This window comes from Heloderma suspectum, chromosome 2 (assembly GCF_057233095.1).
Source record: "Heloderma suspectum isolate Gila_16-S chromosome 2, 16-S_ref, whole genome shotgun sequence".
NCBI lineage: Eukaryota > Metazoa > Chordata > Lepidosauria > Squamata > Helodermatidae > Heloderma > Heloderma suspectum.
Window position 1 is genome coordinate 202431597 of NC_139459.1, and position 24524 is coordinate 202456120.

Here is a 24524-nt window from a genome sequence, read left to right on the forward strand (position 1 = left end):
CAGCTTATTAACAGTCACAACTTAATATTACTATATATAGATTTCTGTTTTTAAGAAGTGAATGTAAAAAAATAGTGTATTTGGGTCTGGAAACATTAGAAACTGAATCATAGAATGCCTTTAAATGTTCAATGTAAACACAGTTACTTTAAATATGGAGAGCTGAGGATTGGGAGACCATATAATTATAATGGTCTCCTCCTACCATGATACTTCCCCGCAAGGGTGACTGAATTTTGTCAACTAAATTGACAACCTAAGTTATTTATATTTTATAAATTTTATATTTTAGTTCTAGGGGGAGCACTGAAGTAATGTTGCTCCCAGCTGAGCTCAAAATGGCCTGTGCTCACTGTAGGTTACCACGTTTTCCTGCCCCTGCTCTGGTGTCTTTAAGAACAGCCTGACAAGTGGAAATTCAGCAGGCAACTTTGTCCCTGGCAAGGGAGGTAAATGACTGGGAGCACCTCTATAATTTCTGTTTGGGGCTGCTGTTAAAAGCATAGAGGAAGATTAAAAAAAAAAAAAGTGGCTAGATGTACTGGCTAGATACATGTCTACCAGCTAGATGTAGTGCATTCATTTAAATAGGACAACATGCTGGGAAGCAGTATGTTGACATGGTTCTTCCCAGCATCTTTGCAATGTAATGCAACCCGAAAGCACTCTTACAGCACAATCCTAAATGCACTCACTTGGAAGAAACTTCCACTGAAATCAATGAAATTTGCTTCCAAGTTAATATGTTTGGAATCAAGCTGCTAAAACCTACTTTAAAAGGAAACATGGACAAGTATTTTACAGAAGCATTGGGTTGGATTCTAAGATCAGTGAACAGACATCCATTTGCAGAACAAGGTTTTTCCACCTCTCCCTTCCTGCTGCAGCCTCCTGTGCCTCCCCTTGCCCCACAAGCCACTCCTGGGGGTGACACGTGGAATGGGGGTGGGGGCTGCAGCTACAACAGGGAATCAGTGGAGACCCCTCCTGTGTCAACAAAAGGCACTTCCGCTCACTTTTTTGATATAACAGACTGTGTGGAAGTCCTTTCATTTAGAAGGTGTTTTTGTGGGTTAAGCTAGGAGCAATAAGGACTTTGTCCCCCGCCCTTTCCAGCATAAATACCCAGCCTGTAATGCAAAGCTGTGCATGCACCAGCTGATGGAAAAAACAGCCATGTGTACACTTACAGGTTTTTTGCCCGCTACCTCTGCAGTAGCACTCATGATGAACTCTCAAACTGTTTTGGAGTTTGGCACAGAGAAGTGCTGAAGATGAAATGAACTGGAAACCAGGGCTGGCCCTACCGTGAAGCAAACAGCCACCCGCATCAAGCAGTGGAGCAGGAGGAGTGGCGAGCTGCACTGCTTTCCTCCTGTTCCGGCCAGGAGGACTTGGCACCACCTCAGGTGGGTGCTCTGGAAAGCCCCACCATCCACAGTGAGAAAGCGGCTGGTGGGGCTCTTTGGAGCAGCTGCCTGCCCTGTTTTCATGTCACATGCACACCCTTCCTCTAAGCTTTGCTGCTATAGGGCTCCAGCCAGCTGGCCCAGCTCTTGCAAGACCTGCCCAGCCAAACTCTTGCAAGAGCCCCACAGTGAGGAAGGGGCATAAGGTGGTGGCAGGGGAGAAGGGGCGTGAGGTGGCGGGGGCAGTGGCATGTGTTTTTGCCTCAGGCGACAAGATACCTTGGGCCAGGCACACTGGAAATCCTTCCCCACCCTGCATTCATAAACAATTGCTTGCACACACACACGGAATCATAGTCCTTGTATCTGTTATCTGGGATAGTTCAATGACTTCTGTATAATTTTAAGATGTATTTACCAATGTCTTTATCTTGTCAATGAAAACCAAGCTAGTAACTATAGGAACTGAAGGGGTTGGGGTGTTGAGAAAAGAAAGCAGACTTACTCTTCCACATGTAAAGGCACCTGAAGTACAGGATCTGCACACAAACAAAACAGCAAAGAGTCAAAGTCTGTCTAAGCAACTAAACATCTTGATCACAAGCTTGCAGTCTATGATATAGCTACCACCACCTGCTTCACATGACAGGGAGGTTAGAGGTTTGAAAGAAACAAGTCCATATAATAGCAAGGTTCAGTCAAGGAGGAATGGTTGGATTAACAATGATACTCAGTATAGTACAGACCAGGGAACTGGCCAAAATGGGTACCCTGATATACCTTTGTTACCTGAGAGTTTCCCAGTCTGGAAAGTGTTTCCATCCTGCCCCTTGTGTGTATACATCACTCATGAGCTTTGCCTCTCCCATTTCCATTCTTACCTTCACCTCTCCCTTTGTCCCCTCTTTCCATTTCCCACATTTTTAAAAAATTTAGATTGTAAGTTATTTGGGGCAGGGAATGGTTTTTGCTTATAAGAACATAAGAGCCATGCTGGATCAGACCAAGGGTCCATCTAGTCCAGCATTCTGTTTACACACCAACCAGCTGCCAACTGGGAACCCACAAGCAGGACATGAGTGCAACAGCACCCTCCCACCCATGTTCCCCATCAACTGGTGTACAGAGGTTCACTGCCTCTGGTACTGGAGGTAGCACATAGCCATCAAGACATAATGTTACTCTATAAAGTAACATTATGTTACTCCATAAAGTGTCATGTACAGGGACTGCACTATACAAATAATAATGGTAATGATAATAATGACAATGATTGCACTCTACTAACCTTTAGTAACCTTCAATTTTTGTGAACCGCCCAGAGAGCTTCGGCTATTGGGCGGTATAGAAATGAAATGAAATAAATAAATAACCTACCCAGAAACCGAGTGGTTGCTGCCTCATCACATGGCTATGCCATATTGCAAATTATAGGAAGACTGATAATTGACAGTAGCCTGGTCTGCATGAGAAGCAGAATATTGACTGTACTGCAGATTATTTTAAAGGCAGAATGGGAGGGAAGGAGGGTTGCTATGTGTAGATATGGTTCAGTGTGAGGGGCCCCACATCCAGTTCTGAACAAAGCACTTCCTCTTTCTGATCTGGGCTGCTTCCACAGTAGCCATTTCTTCCAGAACAGGCATCAGTTTACTTTCCAGACAATGTCATTGGCAATCTGTTACATTCTAGTGTTTTCCATGTTGGGCAGAAGCTGCTTTAAAAGAAAGTGGCAAGAAGGAAACCACTAATTAAAGGGCCAGAAGCAGGAAGAAGTGGGACCTTTGCTGAAGCCGGATTTATGTTTTAATAAATATATATTGGGATCCTGCACGTAGGGATTGGCTTAATGGGACTGGAATGGGGGAAATATAATGCTATAATAAGAACTGCATGCAAGCACCATTTAAATTCTTTCAGCTGCTTGAGGAAAAGCAATGCTGAGGCATTGCTAAAGGCTTCTAGTGTGGAAGCAACTCCTTTCTTTTAAAGCAGCAGCAGCAGCAGAGCAGCAGCAGCTCAGGGAACTAAATGCGCCTTTCATTTATGCTTAGGGTGGTGTGGGGGAAAGCCTAACTGTGAACAAAAAGAAAATAATCAAAGCCACAATCTAATACACACTCACTTGGTGTAAGTCCCATCAAACTGGACTGTACTTACTTCCTAGTAAACATCCATAGCCTCCTACCAGTACTTTTGTCAATAGCTCTATCAATTTGCAGCACATTCTTTGGCCTTCTGTTGCTTGCAAGTGGAAAACATGCATAAGGTGTGCACACTTCAACCTCACCTGCACAAAATAATTCTAAGGGTTTGGAAAATTTAGAAATGGAGATTTTTAAAAGGGCCTTGGTCTCAGCAGATTAAAGCAGTAGTACAGTGACGAAAGAAAACAGATCTACGTGCCAACAAAGTCTAGTGCTATAAACAATTTTAGATCAGCTTCCTCCCCGCACAAACAAAATGATGCAAGAGCAAAGAAATAAGTGAACAGGTAATCCTCTTATGGACAGGCTCTGAACTGCTTTACACAAGGCAATTTTTCTATATAAACAGAGTGCCACCTCTTTCTGGCAAGGCTTAGCAGCTGACATTTTCCCAGCACTGAATCTCCATGCCAGACCTGTTGAATTTCTGTCTGTCAAGAAAATTTAAAGGCACAGAAGTCTTGGCAGGTACTTCCACTGAAGGCTTTTATTGTGCAATCACCCTGCCTCATTCATGGAATTTTATGGGGGAGTCCAGATGATGTTATCTTCCATTTGCAACCCTCCCATGTTTTCACACTACTTTTTCTATCTTTTCTCTTACCACAGAAAATCCATTGAGGAGGAAAAGAGGGATTAGCTGTACAATGTGTTTTGATCGGTCGTGCTAGGAGCCCTCCCTCTGTATGCACCCCTTGCGTACAGATCTGTCAGACACCACATGTACACATTAGTTGTGACCAAGCCACTTTTCTCTTGCCATGTTCCAACATAGCAGCAACCCACCCTTGCCTTTTCACTGTGTATACAAGGGGCAAAATAAGGAATGGTGAATATCTCATACGTTATGGTGCACACACAATTTTCATACATGGAAGGGAAATGTAGGGAAATAGCCTCATGAATTCATGGCCATCATTTTCAGACCCAGGACTCACTTTCACCCCAATCCGTAACTGAGGACCCACTTAATATTTAGCTGTATGTTGGTCTGTCTCCTTCTGTAAGCCTCCTTTTCTCTCCATACCTCTCTCCCCAAATGGTTATGATGCCACAATCCATCATAAACCAGAGAACAACTTAGCCCTGGTTTCATGTGGCGCTGAAATAGCGTGACAGAGGAGCAGCACAAATCCCTCCTTTCCATTACACAGACAACATCCAGTACAAGCTGGAGGATCCTTCTTCCTCCCCAACGTTTACTTCTGAGAGAAAGAAAATTTGTGAACAGGATCTCCATGTAATCAGGTGGTCACATGTTATCTGCACTGTGGAGGAGAAGATCCTGGGTCACTCCTTTATCATGCTATTTCAACACCCCCATTGGCTGGAACCGGAACCAGAACATAGATATGAATCATGACCCAACAAGCCAAAGTCTAGCGTGAAACAGTCCTGAGGGACTAGGACAAGCACACTGTAGATCTGGAGATCACATTTATTGCCTGCGAGTATGGCGAAGCTATTCAACACAACAGCAAACATTCTTAATGCCTGTTTCAGACCATGACTTATCCAAACTGTTGCTTGTGTTAGTGGCCCCTTTTGAAGCAAGTTGTCTAAGCAATCACAAGAGCTATTTGCTCAAAAGGCATCGGGAGTTATACAACTGGCATCAGTACATTTTTCTCCTGTACCAGTTGGATTTCTGTTCTCTGTCTATCTGTCTAAAATTATTTCTAGGCCACCTTTAAGGGTGGCTCCTTTTCTCCTTTGTGGTGCTGCCCTTTTGGTATGTTCTTCTAAAGCAGGAGTGGGAAGCTTCAGACCTCGGGGTCTCAATCTAGCCCTCCTGGGGTCCCAATCCGGCCCTCCTGCTGTTCCCCAGATAGCCCCACCCGCTTCTCCTGGTCCACCCCCTTTCCCCCAACCACCAATCATTTGATGGTTTCTTGGCTTTTGTACAGTTTTTCCACCAATTCCAAAAGGCTAGTGGCAGGAAGAGCTTTAAGCTACAATATGCTGGTATTTTTTGTGTTTTGGACCCCACCTCCTTTTGCCTTTGGCCTCACCCACCACAGGAATGCAGCCCCTGAGAACTTCTCCAAAACTGAATTTAGCCCTCAGGCTGAAAGAGGTTCAACACCCTGTCCTAAAGGATGTCTATGGTGGCACAATTTTCATTCATATGTGAAACATGACAAATGATTACCAAATAATGTGGAGCTTGTATGTTATGGTTCATACATTCCCTAACAGCAGAATGGGAGAAGCATTGGGATTTAATGGAGTACATGATTTCAACTAGTAGTGTCCAAGGGGCTCAATCTATACAAAAATCGTCCTGAAGAGGCCCTGGCCATCTTCAAGAAATTTGACTCTGGTCAGCTTCCAGAGCAATTATTAGTATATAGACTCACCATGTCTTAAAATTCGGAAGCAAGTTTTTTTTTTCTCTTTGAAGAGATCTTTTTATTTGCCTGTTAATTTTGCCTATCTTTAGGATACACAAGCCCCACGTTTTCATGTTGCTGTCAGCAGTGATAAAGTTTAGAGGGAGGTTTTAGAAAAGAAACAAATGGGACCTGCAACAAAATGTTGCTGTGTGGTGTGCTCTGGTCCCAGGCAATCAGCCATGCCCTTTTCTAGGATACTCAATTCAATTCCCCTCTCCCCTCATCCTCCCCCCCAACACCCCCCCACCTCAACAGTCTGTAGCCACTGAACATCCCCAGTCTCATTGGGGTGCTTTGGGAGGGGATTCCCTCTTAGAAGTTTTTTCCTAAAGCCTTTCTGTATTTCTGCAAACTTTGCCATTCCCCCCATGCCTGCTGAACCTCCCTCTTGTGTCTGGATGGTGCCATTTTGGCTACATAAGAATCAGCAGAGAACCAAGGTCTGTATAACATATAGGATTACGGAGCCTTGGATAGAAGAACCATGGTATAAAGTGTTTGTTTACAGTCAACTGGGTTTTTTTTTAATAAGCAAGGGGAGAGCACATAATGGCTGGTTACCAAGTGCCTAAAAGAAGAAGAAAATAGGTGGTGCCTTTGTTAGGTGAGAGTTTAATTAATGTGCTAAAGGCACTGCTCAAGGCAAGTGAAGTAACCAATTAACTTTGCAAGTTGTCATGGTGAACTGATTTGGGACTGAAACTTCTCATCTAGAAAGAAAAATCTGTCCAGATTAGAAAGATTGCTCAAAACCAAATTTGAGTAATGCCAATAGTAAGCGTCTCAGCCATGGTGGGCACTCTGGGAGTTTACTTTCTTGAAAGGATCACAATTCACCTTGAGATCTGCGTTAGGGTGAATATTTTAAATTACAGCATTGTATTTTAAACATGTCCTTATGAAGCTTCATAGCTAAAGCCTGCTTGATTGTGGCAGACTTCTTTGTCTTTATGACTGCGGAATTTTTTTTTTTTTTAAGTTTAGAAAGGCCCTGCTGTACCAGATCAAAACATCTATTCAGTGCAGCACTCTTGTCTCTAACCATCGACAGCCAAATGCCACTGGGAAGCTCACAAGCCGGACATGAATATGATGAACCATCCTCTACATTATCCCTCTTGTGAAGCAGGTTCTATTTTTGGGTATGTGTTGTTTTTACAAAAATAGCTAAGATTTCTTCAGTTGAATTTGTCAAAACCACCACTACGTCTTAAGGTAATAAATTTGATACATAAGTTGCGTGCTGCGTGCAGAAGTTCTGAATCTACTGATAATCAATTTCAGTGGATAAGTTTAGAGTTGAGAGAGAGAGAGAGATATTTCTCTATCTGCTCTCTCCATACCACACTTATTATAATTTTATAACCCTCTGATTATGTTCTCTAGAAAAAAAGATGACTAGGTTATAAAATAAAAGTCCCCAAAACTTGAAGTCATTTTTGTATAGAAGATACTCAACTAACTCCCTTTGATCATTTTAGTCAATATTTTCTGTACTTTCATTAGTTCCGACATATTTTAGTTTTAAACAGAGTAACCAATACTACTGAATAGAGGTGCATCATAGATTTCTATAATGGCTTTATGATGCTTGCTGGTTTACTTTCAGTCTTTCTCAGAGGGTTGGATCCAATGGTGGCCACTTGTCAGCAAAATGGAAACTGAAAACGCTGGTAGAATACTTTTCCCCTCACCCCTGTAGTTCCCCCAAAATCTGCTCTGGAGGGTTGGGGAACCCTCCAGAGCAGATTTTAGAGGTGCAGGGGGAGGAGAAGATGAGGACATCCTGTTGTTCAAGCAGAAGTCTGCTTGTGTGATGTTGGATGTAATCCATCAGAATTCTGAACACTGAATTTCCTATATCACTGCCTGCAGGGACACTGACAATCAACATTTTCATCCATTCGGTTTTGGGATGAGCACCAGAACAGATAAAGAAAAATCAAACAAATGTCTCCCTCACTGTCTGACTACTCTGTACAACCCAAGTAATGACTGATGCAAAATTTATTCCCATTCCAGTCCAGAAAACAAATGCTTTAACTGGGAATGCGTGGGTTATCACTGCTGAGTATGGCTCATATGGTGATGTGTGTGTGACACAAGATCTCTACATTTCAGTGATTGGATTTTCTTTATCAGACAAACACTGGAGATGAGGCAAAGGACAGAAACAGGAACTGAACACGTAGCCCAATTCTAGGTATGCTTACAAAGAAGTGCACAAGACTGCAGCCTTAAACGTTCTCTATTAACCTGTCTTATACTCAGTCAGACCAACGATCCGTCTACCAGAGCATTGTCTATTCTGATAGGCAGTGACTCTCCAAGGGCTTGGGAACCATTTTTCCCCCAACCCATCTACCTAAGACCCTTTTCTGTGGAGATGTCAGGTATTGAACCTTCTCCATGAAAAGCATGTTCTCTGTTGCTGAGCTATGGCCACTCTCCATTACATGTCCGCTCCCTATTAGAGAGCAGACATATGATAAACAGGCAAATATATTGCCTCGTGGAGAAAAATCTGTGTAACCAATTCCTGCCAAACATTAATAGGATCATTTTGCTGTTTCATCAACACAGATCCCCAAGACCCTAGAGTTCTGTACTTAAAGCACCACTCTGCTTGAAATGTTATGAATCCCAGCTCAAGGCATGCTACAGGCCTGCTCTGTATTAGCCACCTTGTTGGCCTTGTCTAAACCAACATGTGCGCACGCACGTGTGTGTGTGTCAGAAACTTTTAATTAAGCACTCAAGAAACTGTAGACAATGGAGGATAGATGAATACTGTTGTTTCCATTTAATATGATACATAACACAAAGCTGTAACAGTATAATATTGCTCTGAGCAAGGTTTGTGTCGAGATAGATAGATAGATAGATAGATAGATAGATAGATAGATAGATAGAATCATAGGGTTGGAAGGGGCCTACAAGACCATCGAGTCCAACCCCCTGCTTGGTGCAGGAAGCTTGAATCTGACTCCTTTCTCTAATAACTACTTATCAATATTTTAGCAAAATTTAGGGTAGATTTTACTGACCCAACATTTGAACGACGTGATGTTGACATTTGTGGTTGCAGTACAGTGGATTCCCAGTGGAACTATGTCATTTGAAAATGGGGGCCAACACACAGTGAAGGCTGCAGCTACCACCACGTCTCTGGCAAACTAGTTTTATTGTTGTGGTTTTGCATCTTGCCTAAAGCAGCCACAGGAGTCTCACTAAGCAAGGGAAAACCCAAGTTGTCAGAGTCACGTAGACACACCAAAACTTGTTTGACAGTATTTTTTTAATAGGTCAATAACAGTCATATTGTACCCAAAAAGCTTTACCTGCATGCTCCCTTTTACAGTTTCTTATTCTCGAGGTCAGAGAGTAGACTGCATTTTCTTGAACTACTGCTGCATTTCAGGTTTTTCAAGGAATACCTGGGGGAAAGCTTTAACTGCTTTCTACCACTGTAGATCGTGTCAAAAGGTTAAGAGCGTAATTCTGTAAATCTGTTTCAAGTTTGTTAATAACTAAGACAAAGTTATGTGAATGCTGTGAAGTAAGGACCACAACCAGCAGGGGCATTTTACTTCCCACACCAACCCTGGCTTTGTTAAAATCCAGGAGAATATCCATTTCCATTAAATAAAATTGCATTTCAGCCCTCATGATTCTAGAGATAAACATTAGGTGACAAAAGCAAAGTTTTCTCATCCCAAAACCCAAACCCATTTCCTTTGCCATCTTCCCTGCAATTCACTTCATTAACAGACATTGCAACCAGATTAACATTATATACGAAGAATAAAAGAACATAAGAAGAGTACATTTTAGTGGAAAGGCATCAGGACTGATTCTGTTCCTTGTCCTTGGTAACAGCAACCATTAAAAATCAAGCCTGCTTCTATCCACATATTCCCATCCCAGATTCTTGGTCACACTAGAGTGTGACATAATGTTAGAATGATGGAATAGAATGTTGGGTGTTGTTTTATAGAGACAGAAGGGGCATTCTCAAGAAGCTTTATTAACTGAAGTATTTATTTCTCCCTTTGATTTATTATGAGGTGGAAGGAACTTTACAGATGCCTCAACTTGCCTTAGGTTTCTGGAGATTTTGCCTTTCTCATAGCAGTCCTGTGGCAATTTGCATGGCATTGGTGGTACAATTCTTTTCTCTGCCGTTGCAACTTGCATTTAGCAGGCAGGGACTCTAAACAGATCAAGAGAGACAGTTTGGTGTACTGGCATCCCTTGGACAACCTTCCTTAAAAGATTAAAGACGATGCATGAATCCTCAAATGGATCTTTATCTAGATGGGAAGGCACACCCAAGGGGGAATATTAGGGCATGCCAAATGTTCCATCTCCTGTGCAATCCAGCCTCAGCCCTTCCCATTTGAAACCCAACTGCTGGGTCACAGTAACCATTACAGGCAGTCCCTGGATGTTCTTCAGCCAAGTGTTTTGATGCATGTACAGTATTGTATTAATGTTGGAACTTATTTTTCCTCCAAGCTTTGTGTGTCCCTGTCTTGGTGTTTGCTCCCCTCCCTCTCCAGTGCTTCACAGCAACTGTTTCAGTTACTGCTTCTCAATCTTCCACTTCTCCTTTTCATCTGCTTCTTGCAGGTGTTCCTTTATCAGTCTGCTTTGTAGTCACGTCGCTAATTTGCTCCCTTTGTTTATAATGCAGAGTGGAGGATTTAAATTTGACGGTTTAGGAAAGTAAAGTTTTCACATTTGTGGCACCTGAGGAAAAACACTTAACGAAGATACTTTAATTCTGTACCCATAAGCCAACTTGAGGACTTCCTGGTATTTTGCCCTACAACTCCCATCAGCCTTAACCAGCATGGTGAGGGATGATGGGAGTTGTAGGCTAAAATGTCTGAAGGGCCACAAATTGCCCACCCCTGCCCTAAGCTGTTATCTGAAGAGTATAGTTTAGTAATATTCCAGGGTCACTTAGAGTGCAGTCCTATGGCTGCTAGTCAGCGGCTAGACGGCCATAGGATAGGATTCCGTGCTCCAAGGTCAGTTCCCTGAGAACCGACCTCCCCCCCCCCTCGCGCTGCCTCATAGGCAGCACGGAACAGCCCCGAGCGCTGTGCTTAGAAGAGGCACGCGAGGCAGTGAAAACAATGCAGTTCTGCGGGCGTTATGGGGCGGGGAAGGTGGAAATGCCAGTACGACACATCCAACGTGTTGTCCAGCAGCCGCTTCCCCCACTCTGCCTTCCCGCGGCTAGACAGCCGAAATCGGCTGTCTAGCCGCAAATGCAGGGCGGCTGAAGCGTGGAGGGGACAATCCCCTCCACGCTTCTCCTGTCCTGCATTGGATAGGCGATCGCCTCCAAGTTCAGAGGCGGCCGCCTATCCCAGTAGGATTGCTCCCTTAACATTTCTAATTAGAGTAGAACTGTGGAAGCAGAAGGCACTCACAGAATCTGGTTGCAGCCTATTTAAAAATAGGCATAGCAAGATCTATCTATCTTATCTATATCACAACTTGTGAAGTCATATGAAAAATATTGTTTAACTAAAACTCCCAATTTTGGATTGCATATAAACAAGCCTTCTAGTGGAAGTAAGATCTATCATTGATCAATACGTTTTTCTTTTCAACCAAAAGATGTGGGAAATATTTTTATATCAATAATGCAAGCCATTTTGGAAGAGATTCCAAAATGGGAGCTATTCTGATGAAGGACATTTTTCCTGTCCTAAATGTGTGTTTCCAGATGGAGGGCTCCTAGTACTACTAAACAAAAGGCACTGTGGAGTTATTCTGTCTTTCTCTCCTTAATAGATTTCTTGCAGTAAGAAAAATGGTGGAAGAAGTAGTGGGAAAACACAAGAAGGTTACAAATAAAAGACGTCATCATCTAGACCCCTTGTAAAATTCTGCATTTGAGGCAGGATGATTGCAGGATAGAAGCCTCATCTGGAAAAAGTGAGGAGATGCAGACAATGATATTGTTAATAATCTTTTCCATCTGTAACATGGCATGTAGCTATTCCTCCTTACAAAGGCTTTAATGAGATTTCTTTACTTATGCTTCTTTGGTAACAGTTCCTGACTACAGCGTTAACACATAAGATTAACAGAGATGACGTGGAAGTGTGGATTCTTTTTCAGTATTGATTGTATTAGAATGGAGGATTTTGTCTAATTATTTTAAGCAATATTCTATTTGCCTCTTTCTAAGAAACAGATTGTTGGGATATGAATCATGTCTGGAGAGCCAGTGTGGTGTAGTGGCTAGAGCGTTGGACTGGGAGTTGGGAGATCCAGGTTCTAGTTCTCACTCAGCCATGGAAGCTCAGTGGGTGACTTTGGGCCACTGCCAGTCACAGACTCTCAGCCCAACCCACCTCACAGGGTTGTTGTTGTGAGGATAAAATAGAGGAGAAGGAGGACTATGTATGCCGCCTTGGGTTCCTTAAGGAGGAAAAAAGACGGGATATAAATGTAACAAATAATTAATGTCTCTATGACTGAGATACAGAACTGGATGTGTATGTCATGGCTGGCTGGGGAATGCTGGGAGTTGTAGGACTTTTTCTGTTTAAACATGCATAGGATGGCACCCTAAATAAGCTTTAATGCAGTTCTTCAAAAGTTATCCCCATTAGCGCTTGGTATTTAAAACTAGCTAGGAAACAGAATGAAAACTGGTTAGCCACTTCTGACCAAATACAGGTGTGACATCCTTTGATTGGTTACTGTCAAAAATTATTACACTTCCGCATTGGAAAGTGTAATTATCAAGATCAGTTCCCACAGTGTCCTGACTCAAGAGATTGTATAACATCAAGCCAGAACACAGAAATGCTTTTAAAAGCAGCCCTAATGTTACTGGCTCTTAATGTTCTTTTTAGCATAGAGAACTGTGTTTTTTTATTTATATGGAACCATACCAATGGGTATTAAGTACCTTACAATACACTGATTGAGTAGAGTGCATACAGATAAGGATCCAGATGAACACTGCAAATGCAAGAAAGCTTTCTATAGAACTGGTTTATCCAGTCTGACTGTTCTAATGTACCAATGTGATTTTGCAATACATTTGCTTTAAAACTAAGGGCAGTAATTTAAGTAATTGGAATGCTTTCCATATCACTGCTAGCTACAAGTTCAACAGCCTTCTTCAGAGGAATCTTTTGTCTCTTACTGTTTGTCAATGCACAAGAGTAAAAATCAGCTGTGCAAGCTATACTCAATTTGCAAATATTTATGGTATTTCAATGAACAAGTAAAAACTGTAATATTATATTTTCAAACTAATTAAAATATTTCCAGGAGAAATATCTCTAGAACAATAGGAGCATAGATTACTATTAATTTGGGCTTCAAAACTGAAGAGTTTGCCTGAGTTATACAATTGGTAAATGTCTGGAACATTCAGCCCAACATATCTCTGGCTTGGATTATTTATATAGGGGACTGATAGCAGCAGTTAATAAATAGGCTTTGCTAGTAGATGTGGGGAGCAATCCTATGGCCGGTAGTCAGTGGCTAGATGGCCAGAGGATATGTGGTTTTCCAGGAACTAAACTTCCCGCACTTCCACACTGCCCAGCAGGCAGCATGGAATGGCCCCATGCTCCGCGCTTGGAAGAGGAGTGCGGAGCGGCCAAAACAGGGCGTTGCAGGGTGGGGAAGGCGGAAATGCCGGTACAACACATCCTATGTGTTGTCCAGCAGCCTCCTCCCCTGCTCTGCCTTCCCATGGCTAGACAGCTGAAATCCGCTGTCTAGCCACAAATATAGGGCAGGAGAAGCGCAGAGGGAATAATCCCCTCCGTGCTTCTCCTGCCCTACATTGGATAGGTGGTTGCCTCCAAGTTTAGAGGCGGCCGCCTGTCCCCATAGGATTGCGCCCTAAGGCTGCTTAAAGATGAATGGATTGTAGTTCTATCAATCAAAAGGCATTGTGCACTTCTCCTCCTAAATGGTTTTTTCCCTGATAAGATTATGAAGCAGTGGGAAAACATGGCAGGGCTACAAATGGAAGACAACGTTGTCTGGATCCCCTATAAAGTTTAGTGTTTGAGCCAGGGTGGTCACAGGATAAAAGCTTTGTTTAGAAGCATGCTAAGACTTTGTACAGACTTGAGCTGAGATCCCCATTCACACATTCACCTTCACACATTCACCAAGCTGCCTGTGAGCTGTGCTCTCCTAAGAGAATCCAATATGTACGCGACAACATCACAACCATGTGAGCAGAAATGAGTACAATCGGTACCCATCCTCCCTCCCTCCCATCTGGGAAAGATCCACATAATCAGCACTGGCCATACTGTTGAGAAATTCACACATACAACACACCCGCATGGGATACCACCATGAAGATGCACCTTCCATGCAACCTGGTGTATGGTTGTCCATGTGCGTGTGTGAAGGGGGCCTGATGATTATTCCTTCAGAGCATTTGTTGGGAGTTGAAAGAAGGAGACCCCTTCCTCTTCTTGCAAGTGACCCCCATGTGCTGATACTGAAGGTATAGTGCCAGATCCTATGCATAGCTGCAGCTCCACAGCAGAACATAGGATCAGGCTGTTTAAAAGGCTGAAAATGCCAGAGGAAAAATGGCGTTACTATCCTTGTACTAGGGACAGAGGAGAAATGTTTATGCAAACAATTACACAACCGAAACCTGTACACGAACCAGAACACAATTAAATGTTGATATCCACACTTCCCCCGAAGTTTGCGATCAAAGTTCACATGTCAAAAAGTGCATACAAAAATGTATGTATTACAGGAAAGTGTGCACAAAACCATGTTATCTTAGGGGAAATCTGCACTAAATGCCTGCAATAAATGCGTGATGCATACAAATGAGGAAATGGGACAGAATGAACTTAACTTTGGAAAAATGAGTGAAATTGAACTTGATAGGGTCCCACTTGCTCAACAGAATCAGTGGGAGGGGCCGCTTGCAGAACTGAATCAGCGGGGGTGTAACAGAATCAGCAGGGGTACAGCACCGCGCTGGATACCGCCCATTATTCAGAAGCATGACAAAGTACGACAAAATCACACACATGCCTTTCATGTATCAAGCATCAACAGCCAAACTCTAACCATGTTCTTTTGGGTTGAAATATTTTTCACCATAAAATAAAACTGAAGTGTGCTTTAAAATAGCCCAAACCAGCTGCAGATTGAACAAATATGAGTCCACTCCAGAGCAAATTCCATCTACATTAAAGCAGCCTTCCCCAACCTGGTGCCCTCCAGACGTTTTGGACATCAAGTCCCATCAGCCCCAGTCAGCATGACCACTGGTCAGGAATTCTGGGAGTTGAAGGCCAAAACATTTGGAGGACACCAGGTTGGGGAAGGCTGCCTTACAGAGCAGCCAATGTTTTTGAGAGGTCTGGAGCTTCTCCATAATCATTACACATTCTTTATAATTACACAAGTAGTTCATCAAAACCTGCATGGTAAAATATGTGTTCTCCATTTTGTAGAGCCCACCTGTAACGTATCAGAAATAGTTGATTTAAGTTCCTCAAATTAATCAAATGAAAGCTTTCTTACCCATTACAATTAAAAAAAAAACAACTTCTTAGATAAGCAGTACATCCAGATGACAGCTTCCCACACTCCTGGTTGGGAAATAGTAGCAACTACTCTGGGAACAGAGAATGCACTTTATCAGCAGCCATACAGACTGGCAAGTAGCAGCACAGTCGAAAAGTAGCACACCAGCACATCAAGACAGCATAAATCAGAAGCCCCAGAACAGGTCACCCAGGTTCTGAAACTGGAGCGACCTGGATGTGCCTTTATTGTAAGTTTCTGGTGATAGGACTTCACAAATCCTAAACAGGACAAACATGGAGGCTAATTTTATTACAAGGTAAAGACAGGTTGCCACCTTGTAGTTCTTCAAGTGGTCAGCTACGTATTCGCACATATGGGTTCTGTGCCTATATGTGTGATGCATAGAGACGATGAAGAAGAAAGTCAAATTGCTGCCTGTAACTGTAGTTCTTTGAGTGGTCATCTATGTATTCACACATATAGGCACAGAGCCCTATGTATGATGCATAGAGACCATGAAGAAGAATTATGTAACTTTCCACTGGCATACACATTTAATATCTTAGAGGGGGTGGAAAGACTTCAGGCTTCCAGGATCGTTATTTTTTTATTAAACCTTGAGACCTACCAACCACAGCCAGGTACAAAACTGTAGCTCAAGTAGGCAGACATAGGCTAAAAATTAAGGAACAGGGTGCCTCTGAACACATGTTCAGCCTAGGAATTTGTGATCATTACCAGAACCATGCTCACAAGTCCTTTCACACAAAAATCCATTCCTGGTTTTCCCCCAAGCACGCTGACTGAAGGATGCTGGGAGCTGTAGGACTTTTTTCTGTCCAAACATGCATAGGCTTGCATCCTTAGTTGTTGCTCTTGTTAGACAACTGGTAGTCAGAACCCTTGCTGATCAACTGAAAATCATTCAGATAACTACCAGTAAATCATGACCTACCTTCTGCCCATGTCTGCCTTAGAAGTTACATCCACAATGATAACACCTGGCTCAATGTTTTGAAAAATTAAAAGTTAAAGGTAGATATTTAAAAACAGAGATCTAACGCTGCCCTTGTGCGCCAGCCCTGCTAATTCCAGTTGGAACAGGCCCTTATCACTTGCAGAACAGTGATGTAGCGCTTCCAGAGGCAAGCTGAGATGAGCAGAAATGCTGGTTTCTAAAGGAGGGCAGGTTGGAGCTCCGCCGACCTGTCCCCTTCCAGAAATGAGTGTTTCACTCATTTTGTAGCTTGCCTCTGGAAGTGCTACATTGTCGTTCTGCAAGTGGTAGGGGCCCCTTGTGGACTGGACTTGGTGGGGCTGGCTGTGTGTGGACCAGAATCGGTGGCCAGCTCCGCTAGCAGATGGGCAGCATTGCATTCTGCCCACTGATTACTATGATTCCTGCAGATAAGATGCCCTGAAAAGAATATAAACTTGGACTGCAATCATAAATGCACTTACCTGGGGGTAAGTCCCACTGAACTGAATAGGACTTACTTCTGAGTAGACACACATATTATGCTGTTAGGCTGCAACTCTGTGAACACTTACTTGGAGGTAAACCCAAGTGAAATCAGTAAGACTTATATCCAAATAAACATGTGTAGGGGTCAGACTGTTCAGAACGTGGCCAGATTTACTAGTATTTGAAACTGTTCCCAAGATTATGTTGACTTTGCAGTTATCAGAGTCTAGTGAAGAGAGGATGACATCTCTCATACTCACCTTCTTTTAAAGTCCACTTAATTGACCCTGTCCTCTTGCTAACAGCATGTAAACTCCCATCAAGAGTTGAAACAAACAACAATGTTTCTGGCAGAGTCACTGAACTGGCATTTCCACAGCTCTGAAAAAGAAAACCAATGAAATCATACATTTGCTTTATTTGTTAACTAAGGAAAGTTAAGAATTGTAGGACAGGAAAGACGTGTAACTTTCCCATGGTCCATGTAATTAACAGTTTGCCTCCCCTACAAGATGGATTGTCTAGATAACACAAAGAAACTTCGACAGCTGACCAGGACTTTCATCAGTCCCTTGACTCCCGTGGGGTTCCCTAGGCCTGATCTTAACCATCTCTCCTACTGCTGCTACCATATGTGTGCCTTGTGTCAAAGAAGACCCTGTTTGGCCACTTTAGAGGCCCAGTTTAAAGAAGAGAAGAACGCACTTGTCATGCTGCCCAACATTAGTGGGTTATATCCAACATTCGTCTAATATAAGTCCCGTTCATTTCCATGGATCTAGGACTAACACTGGATACAACCCATTCAGTCTGTGCAGCATATTGTGGGATTGCTGAATAGGCACCATGAGCTTCTTCCACTTCTCTCCAAGAAAAAAGGATGGGAAAGAGGCTCGCATGGATACCATGTACATTAGGAACAAAGCAGTCCGTTGCACAGCAAGGAACAGAGTGAACCACAAGGCCCAATAGTGAGGATATACATCTGGTTTGCCTTCAAATGCTGCCCCTCCTGCTACAAAGGCCTGAAACCAAGAAGCAGGAGCTGCCACTGAATTTCTACTGCCTATATTCCACAAGAAAAACCTGGAATAAGGTATGACGCTTATTCTTCACTGTAATAGAAAAATGGGAAGTTTTCTATTACAGTGAAGAATAAGTGTCTAGCCTAACTTGTTTCTCTTGTTTTGCTTTATTGTGGTTTTCTTGTAGTGTCCTATGGATATATACAGATAAACTCCTCTACCAAATTCACTAGAAAAACATAAATGTAAAGCAAAACCCTGACAATGTGCATTTTGCTATGAGGTTTTTTAGTAATCTTTAAAACAACTGTTTAGTAACTGTGCTTTATTGCTTAGCCACCTGTCATGTCTGAGAAGTTTCAGAAGTATATTTAAAAATCAAGTTACTATTGCAGGCAACATGAAACCAGTTGCACCTCTCAGAATGATTAGAGTACCTGTAAGGACTGACAGTCTGGCTGTCCTAATCTTCTATGCCACTAGAACAGGATTTGTTTGAGGACGGACTAGAATGTCAACACAATAAACTATGGCACATTGCATTTCTGTTCTCCCGACCCCCTTTTCTTAATTATATATATATATACACACACACACACACGCACACACATAAAAAAATATTCAAGTTTCAAATAGCATATAGCTGTTACAAAATAAGAAGTAACCAATAAACAACGATAAAGTTATCCAGAGGACAGAAATACAAAGCGCGGAGTTTCATATGCGAACGGAATGTTACAGGGAGAATACAAGCATATTAATAAAAGTTACATTTATTGTCAAGCTAGTCATGGGAGAGCATCAGAACAGAATTTGAAGTGAGAAGGTGGAGGGCTAAGATTTGAAGATGCAAGTATAATAAATGTGAATCATGTTACAATGAACATGTCTTGTGTTATTCCTCCGAACAGTCTGCTTTGACATGTTAAATCTTTCAGCCAGTACAGTTTGCCAAACACTGGCATCTTTGCCAAACATTGCCATCTTTGTATCATGAATCCCTTTGGTAATTTTCCAGTATGTTTTGCTACCACCTGTTCCTATGCTCTGGAGTGGCTTCTTTCTGGTTAGACAAGAAGTGACTTGCTATCTTGACTCCTTTGATTTTTATATTAGTCTGTAGTTGATCTGTCAAAGTCTCAATGGCAACAGCAAACAGCAAAGTAGATGGTGGACAGCCCTGCTTTGTACCCCTATATAGAGGTATTGGGGCAGTGTCCAATTTGTTTGGGTGGGCCTTGGCTTATGATACTGGGTATAATTGATTAATGTCATTCATAAATTTGTCTCCCAAATATAATTTATGTAATAACGTGAGTAAAAATTGCCACTCCATTCTATCAAAAGCATTGAATGCATGTAGTGACAGCAGAGAGGTGCTGTACCGCTGTTGCCATGGTAAATGACATTGAGAACATACTTAACAGAGGCCTCTAGCTGCCTGTTAGGCTTAAAGCCCAACTTGTCGTCTGAAATATATTCTATGATAAATTAATGCATTCTCGTAGCCAGGATTACCGTCAACAATTTGGCATCCTGTTTCAGTAAAGCAACGGCGATGTATGTTTCCAGGAAGGATGGGCCCTTACCTGGTTTAAATATAACTACTAGCCTTCTTCCCTGTCTTTGGAACCATCCCACGTTCCATTCAGTCATTGAAAAGCTGACTCAGTATGGGGTTAAGGTATCTCCAAAGTAAGATTTCCACATAAAGCCATATACTCCAAGGGCTTTCCTGTATTTTAATGTCAATAGCTGATTTAATTGCTATTTCAATTACTGTCTAGTTCAACAACTGCATATGTTCACATTTAATCCACAATAACTGGATTAATTGTTATTGGTGTGTTTTTAACTTCTTTTTTGAATATATTTTTATTTATTTTATCTTTATAAACACTACCGGAATTACCAACAACCTACTTAGTACTTCAATTCTCATCCATACAATATTTTAGTTAGGACACCATATTAACAGAAGGAGAAGAAAGAAAGGAAAAAAGAAAAAAGAAAAATAAACTCCAGCATCTCCCAGCCTCCAATGGTATTCTATTTTAAAAAACTATATCTATTATACAATCTTACAATTTAGTAAAACAATCTTTTATATCAACACAACAGTTCTACACTTCATTCCCCAAAGCCTGAATATTAGTAGTAGTAGTAGTAGTAATAATAATAATAATAATAATAATAGTAATCAAAAAGAGAGAGTATATTGTATAATAATAAAACTTAAAATAAATCTTCAACAGTCAATAATATTTTCATACTAGACATTTTGTCTATTTTAAAATATAAAATAGAATAAGATACATAAAGAGAAAGAGAGAAAAAATAAAATAAAAAAGAATACATAAAGGTAAACAGTTAATATATATTTGTTTACCTTTATGTATTCTTTTTTATTATATTTTTTCTCTCTTTCTCTTTATGTATCTTATTCTATTTTATATTTTAAAATAGACAAAATGTCTAGTATAAAAATATTATTGACTGTTGAAGATTTATTTTAAGTTTTATTATTATACAATACTATACTCTCTCTTTTTGATTACTATTTTGATTTTTAATTAATTTTAACTGTGTTTTAATGTATTTATTATTGTTTTAACCAAGTTTGTATTGTAACTTTTTGTTTACTTGTTATGATTATTAGCTGCCTTGAGCTTCATTTTCTTGGTGGAAAGGTGAGATACAAATCAAATAAAATAGAGAAATAAATAATGTCAGGTTGCAGGCTTGAGGTTTCCCCAAAACCAACAAATCTGAAACTGGGGCATGATCTGGAATGAAGATGCTAGCAATATCATTTTTTAAAGTGCATAGTAGAGTTTGAGAGATGAAAATATATTCAGTTTTTGAATAAGATGTGTGGCTTGAGGAACAGAATGAGTATTCTTTGGCTTTTGGATTGCATTCTTTGCAGACATCTATTAACTCATGCATGAGTCTGCTATGAGATTATTGGAGTTGGATAAACAAATTAACTGGGAGGTCCTGTCAAGAGCAGCATTCAGAGTTTTATTAAGCCTCCTCTTAGAAAAGCCTTCCCTAAGCTGGTGCCCTCCAGATGTACTGGGGAAGACTGAATGGGGATGGGAGTTCCAGTCCAACACATCTGGTGAACAAGGCTGTCCTAGAATAATTGTACCCCCTTTGAACTTGCCTAGTTTTTCTAAGAGCTCATAGCGACATTTCTGCTGCTGTTTATTTAGGCTGTCAAAAAACCCAGGTATGATGCTGCTCCCATATTTTCCCCTTGACTAGTATGAACCTCCTGTTTGAATGTCTGTAGATGTCATTTACCAGAAAGGCATATTTTCTGCCTATTATCACAGCAAGCCCTCATGATCTGGATGGATGCCTGAGGTGTGTTCGGACCTTACAGTCCAACTATTTTTGGTGGCTTTCCTGCTTTTTGGAACTTAAAAAGGAGAATTGTCTTAAACATCCATACTGTGTGATCTCTTAATCTTTAAGTCAGATATTACATTAAGCTGTGTTTTAGATCCTCCCCAGCTCCCTTCAAAACACGTGTGGGGGTTGAGATGGGGTTCATTCCCAAGGTATAGACGGTTATTGTGAAGGTGGTGAATGAAGTTTCATTCCAGTGTCTCAGGCTTAAAGGGTAATATCACATTGCATTGTATTTTAGTTTTTCCTCCACACTTTGAAAATGTGTGTGGGGGTCTAGCTGGGATTTGTACTGGAAATATAGAATTGTTCAGTGAACGTATGTGACAAATTTCATTATGAAATCTAAATGTTCAACAAAAGTTATCGGGTTGAATAGGGCTTCCCTTTAGTAAGCGTGCATAAGACTGCACCTTCTAAAACAGAAGTGTTGATCCTAAGGACTAGATGGCAAACCTCCACAGGTTGGATCTTGCCTGGAACTACAGATTCCCCATCCCTGATATAGCACCATGCCATTTCTTTTTAAGCAAAACAAAAAGATCCCTGCTCCAGTGAGCTTAACCATCTAAATCTGACGGTAGGGGAGACAACAGAAAAGAACACAGATAAATATTTAACTGTTTGCAGAGTTGTGCAATTCTCATACATCCTTTTCTGACAAATAGTTAGGAAATCTTACACACACACCCAATATATGGGAGAAGGAATGGTGCAATAAGAATTGAACCACATCTGGTATTTCTAAAACAAAGGCACTGGAATTTCTGGACATTGTAGATTTTAGTTTAGGATACAATCTTCATATTGATATTTGACACATAGTTTATTAAGCTGACATATTTTACTGGGTCAGCTTTTATCTGGCAGACTGCAGTTTAAAGTTTAAACATTTAACCAAGCATTAATCCTGTATTACATTTTTTATATCAGGCATATTGGAGATTCTGAAATATACGACCAGACAGCACCAGAGAGACAACTGATAGATCACACAAAGTCAATTTATCCGCATGTTTTATCTTGCTATCAAAGATATATAAAATGGCAACTCCTCCAGATAATCCTTCTTTCAAAGTTTCCTGTTTCAAATGGAAAATGTACTGTGTAAACAGGAGAGGGCTTTTCCCCCCAAGAAATTTGCCACTTACACCTCTTTGGCAAAATACAACTATTTTTGACCAATTTGAACTCTTTTGCTGGAATTTGTTGTTGTCATCTCCCAAACCATTTGCTAATGAATCCAGTGTATTTGTCACTCCACAGGTGGAGACATGAGCAGGATTTTTACAAGCTTGTAAATGAAATGAGCAAGCGAAAACACTCATGAGTTGAAAGTCAGAAACAGGATGCAAAAATCCTGGCTGTAAACTGTTTACTACAGTAGACTAATTTCTGTTTGTACAGTTTCATCTGTCTTTCAAGGTCACATCTAAAATACATGTTTAGAAGCTAGTGGGTTACCTGCTCTTAATACTTCCCATAGTATATATATAATTTGGCTAACCAACATTTCTGTGTCCCATTTCAATGATATTTACATTGATCTCTCTCATTTTGGGCTTCAATGAAGTACAGTTCCACTCTCTTGACCTATAGTAACTTTGAAACTAACTGGACAATTTATAATATCACAAAAAACCTTCTCATTTGTATGGACTGTCAGTAAATAAGCAATAAAGCATATGGGTAGTTCTCACTCCTATGAAACCAATTTCACCCCTTCACCAATGAAAAGAAAATGTCACTTATCTAGTGGTATTTGTTTTGGATAGGAGCCTCTACCTGAGAGCTAGCCAGCAATATTTACTGCCAGAAACAGAAGAACAGAAGTATGTATTTTCCAAGAATCAGCCTTGAGTTTGAGCAAATGCTTAACCATTCCAATGCTGGTCAATAAAATTGTTAATACACTAAAATGTCTCCTATGTGTACAACATCACTAAGAAAATAGGAATTTCCTCCTCAAGATATATAACTCCTGTTTGATTACAAAAGTATATTAAAGGAACTTGTATAACATTTGGAAAATATTGATTACATAAATGTATCCACTTTGGGGCTTTAAAAAAAAAAGGAAGAAAAAAGGAATTGACACATTTACTCAGAGTTCCAATGCAACTTTCCCCCTTTCATTATGTTCAACAATCAAACACCATTTCTAATCATTTGCAATGTATAGCAGGGAATGTGTTTGTTTACTGTGTAGCTACCTTACAATTAACATCTAACATGGCTTCAAAAAGCTTGGGCACTCCTTGAGATAATATCTAGTATTCTTTTATAATCTACAACCACTCCTGTTCAGCAGATAGAACACTGGGTTTCTTTCTTTGATCCTGGATGATCTTCTAAATATAATTTTAAAAGTTTAAAGTGAGATTCCATGTGATGCAACATATGCCTTTTGCTTACTTCCTAGTACCAATCTATATGGTCCTTCCTGATGTTATATGGCACAGCTGTAGTTATTTTCAGTTATTAAAACACTAAGGGATGTGAATAGTTTTGCTTCATTAATTTTTTGGTCCTAAAAACTAAACGGACCACAAGATTCTATCAGCACTGAACTGTCTCTACAAACAGAAACAAAGAAGTAAAATAAATGGCCTTTAGGCTTCTGTATTGGCAACTGCGTATCCCAACTATGAACAAAATAATTTCCATTTAAGTTATTATCTTCCAAAGCAATGAGTTACACTAAAGTCTGGATTTGCATTTAAGTCATTCATGCAGGCTCAGTGTGACCAACATGTATTCATCTGGGACAGAAGAACATATCTTATTAGAAAGCGGCCTATACTTAAGTATGCAGGATCAGAATTTCAAAATAAAGAGTGAAATAAAGGACATTTGTTGTGTTTAATGGACCTAGGAATTCTGGAAATAACAACACAATTAAACTGTGGGGCTACTTTGCACTACAGTGAGCGGCAAAAAAACAACACGTGATGACCAGGCAATATTAATGGAATTGTCTCTCTATATTTTTATTATAAAAGTATTGTGAAGTGGGGAGAGCAGAGAGGAAGGATCAGATG

The 24524-nt window shown here is 40.8% G+C and overlaps 1 protein-coding gene across 1 annotated transcript in view; it reads right to left on the reverse strand.

Annotated features, from left to right (window-relative positions):
• ERN1 (endoplasmic reticulum to nucleus signaling 1) overlaps window positions 1-24524 on the reverse strand; it is a 71776-nt gene that overhangs the window by 26491 nt on the left and 20761 nt on the right. The window contains exons 2-3 of the mRNA XM_084837401.1: window positions 17302-17422; window positions 1915-1948 (exon numbers count right to left, since the gene is read on the reverse strand). Coding sequence (XP_084693527.1) covers window positions 1915-1948; window positions 17302-17422 — 155 coding nt within the window. The remainder of the gene's footprint in view (window positions 1-1914; window positions 1949-17301; window positions 17423-24524) is intronic.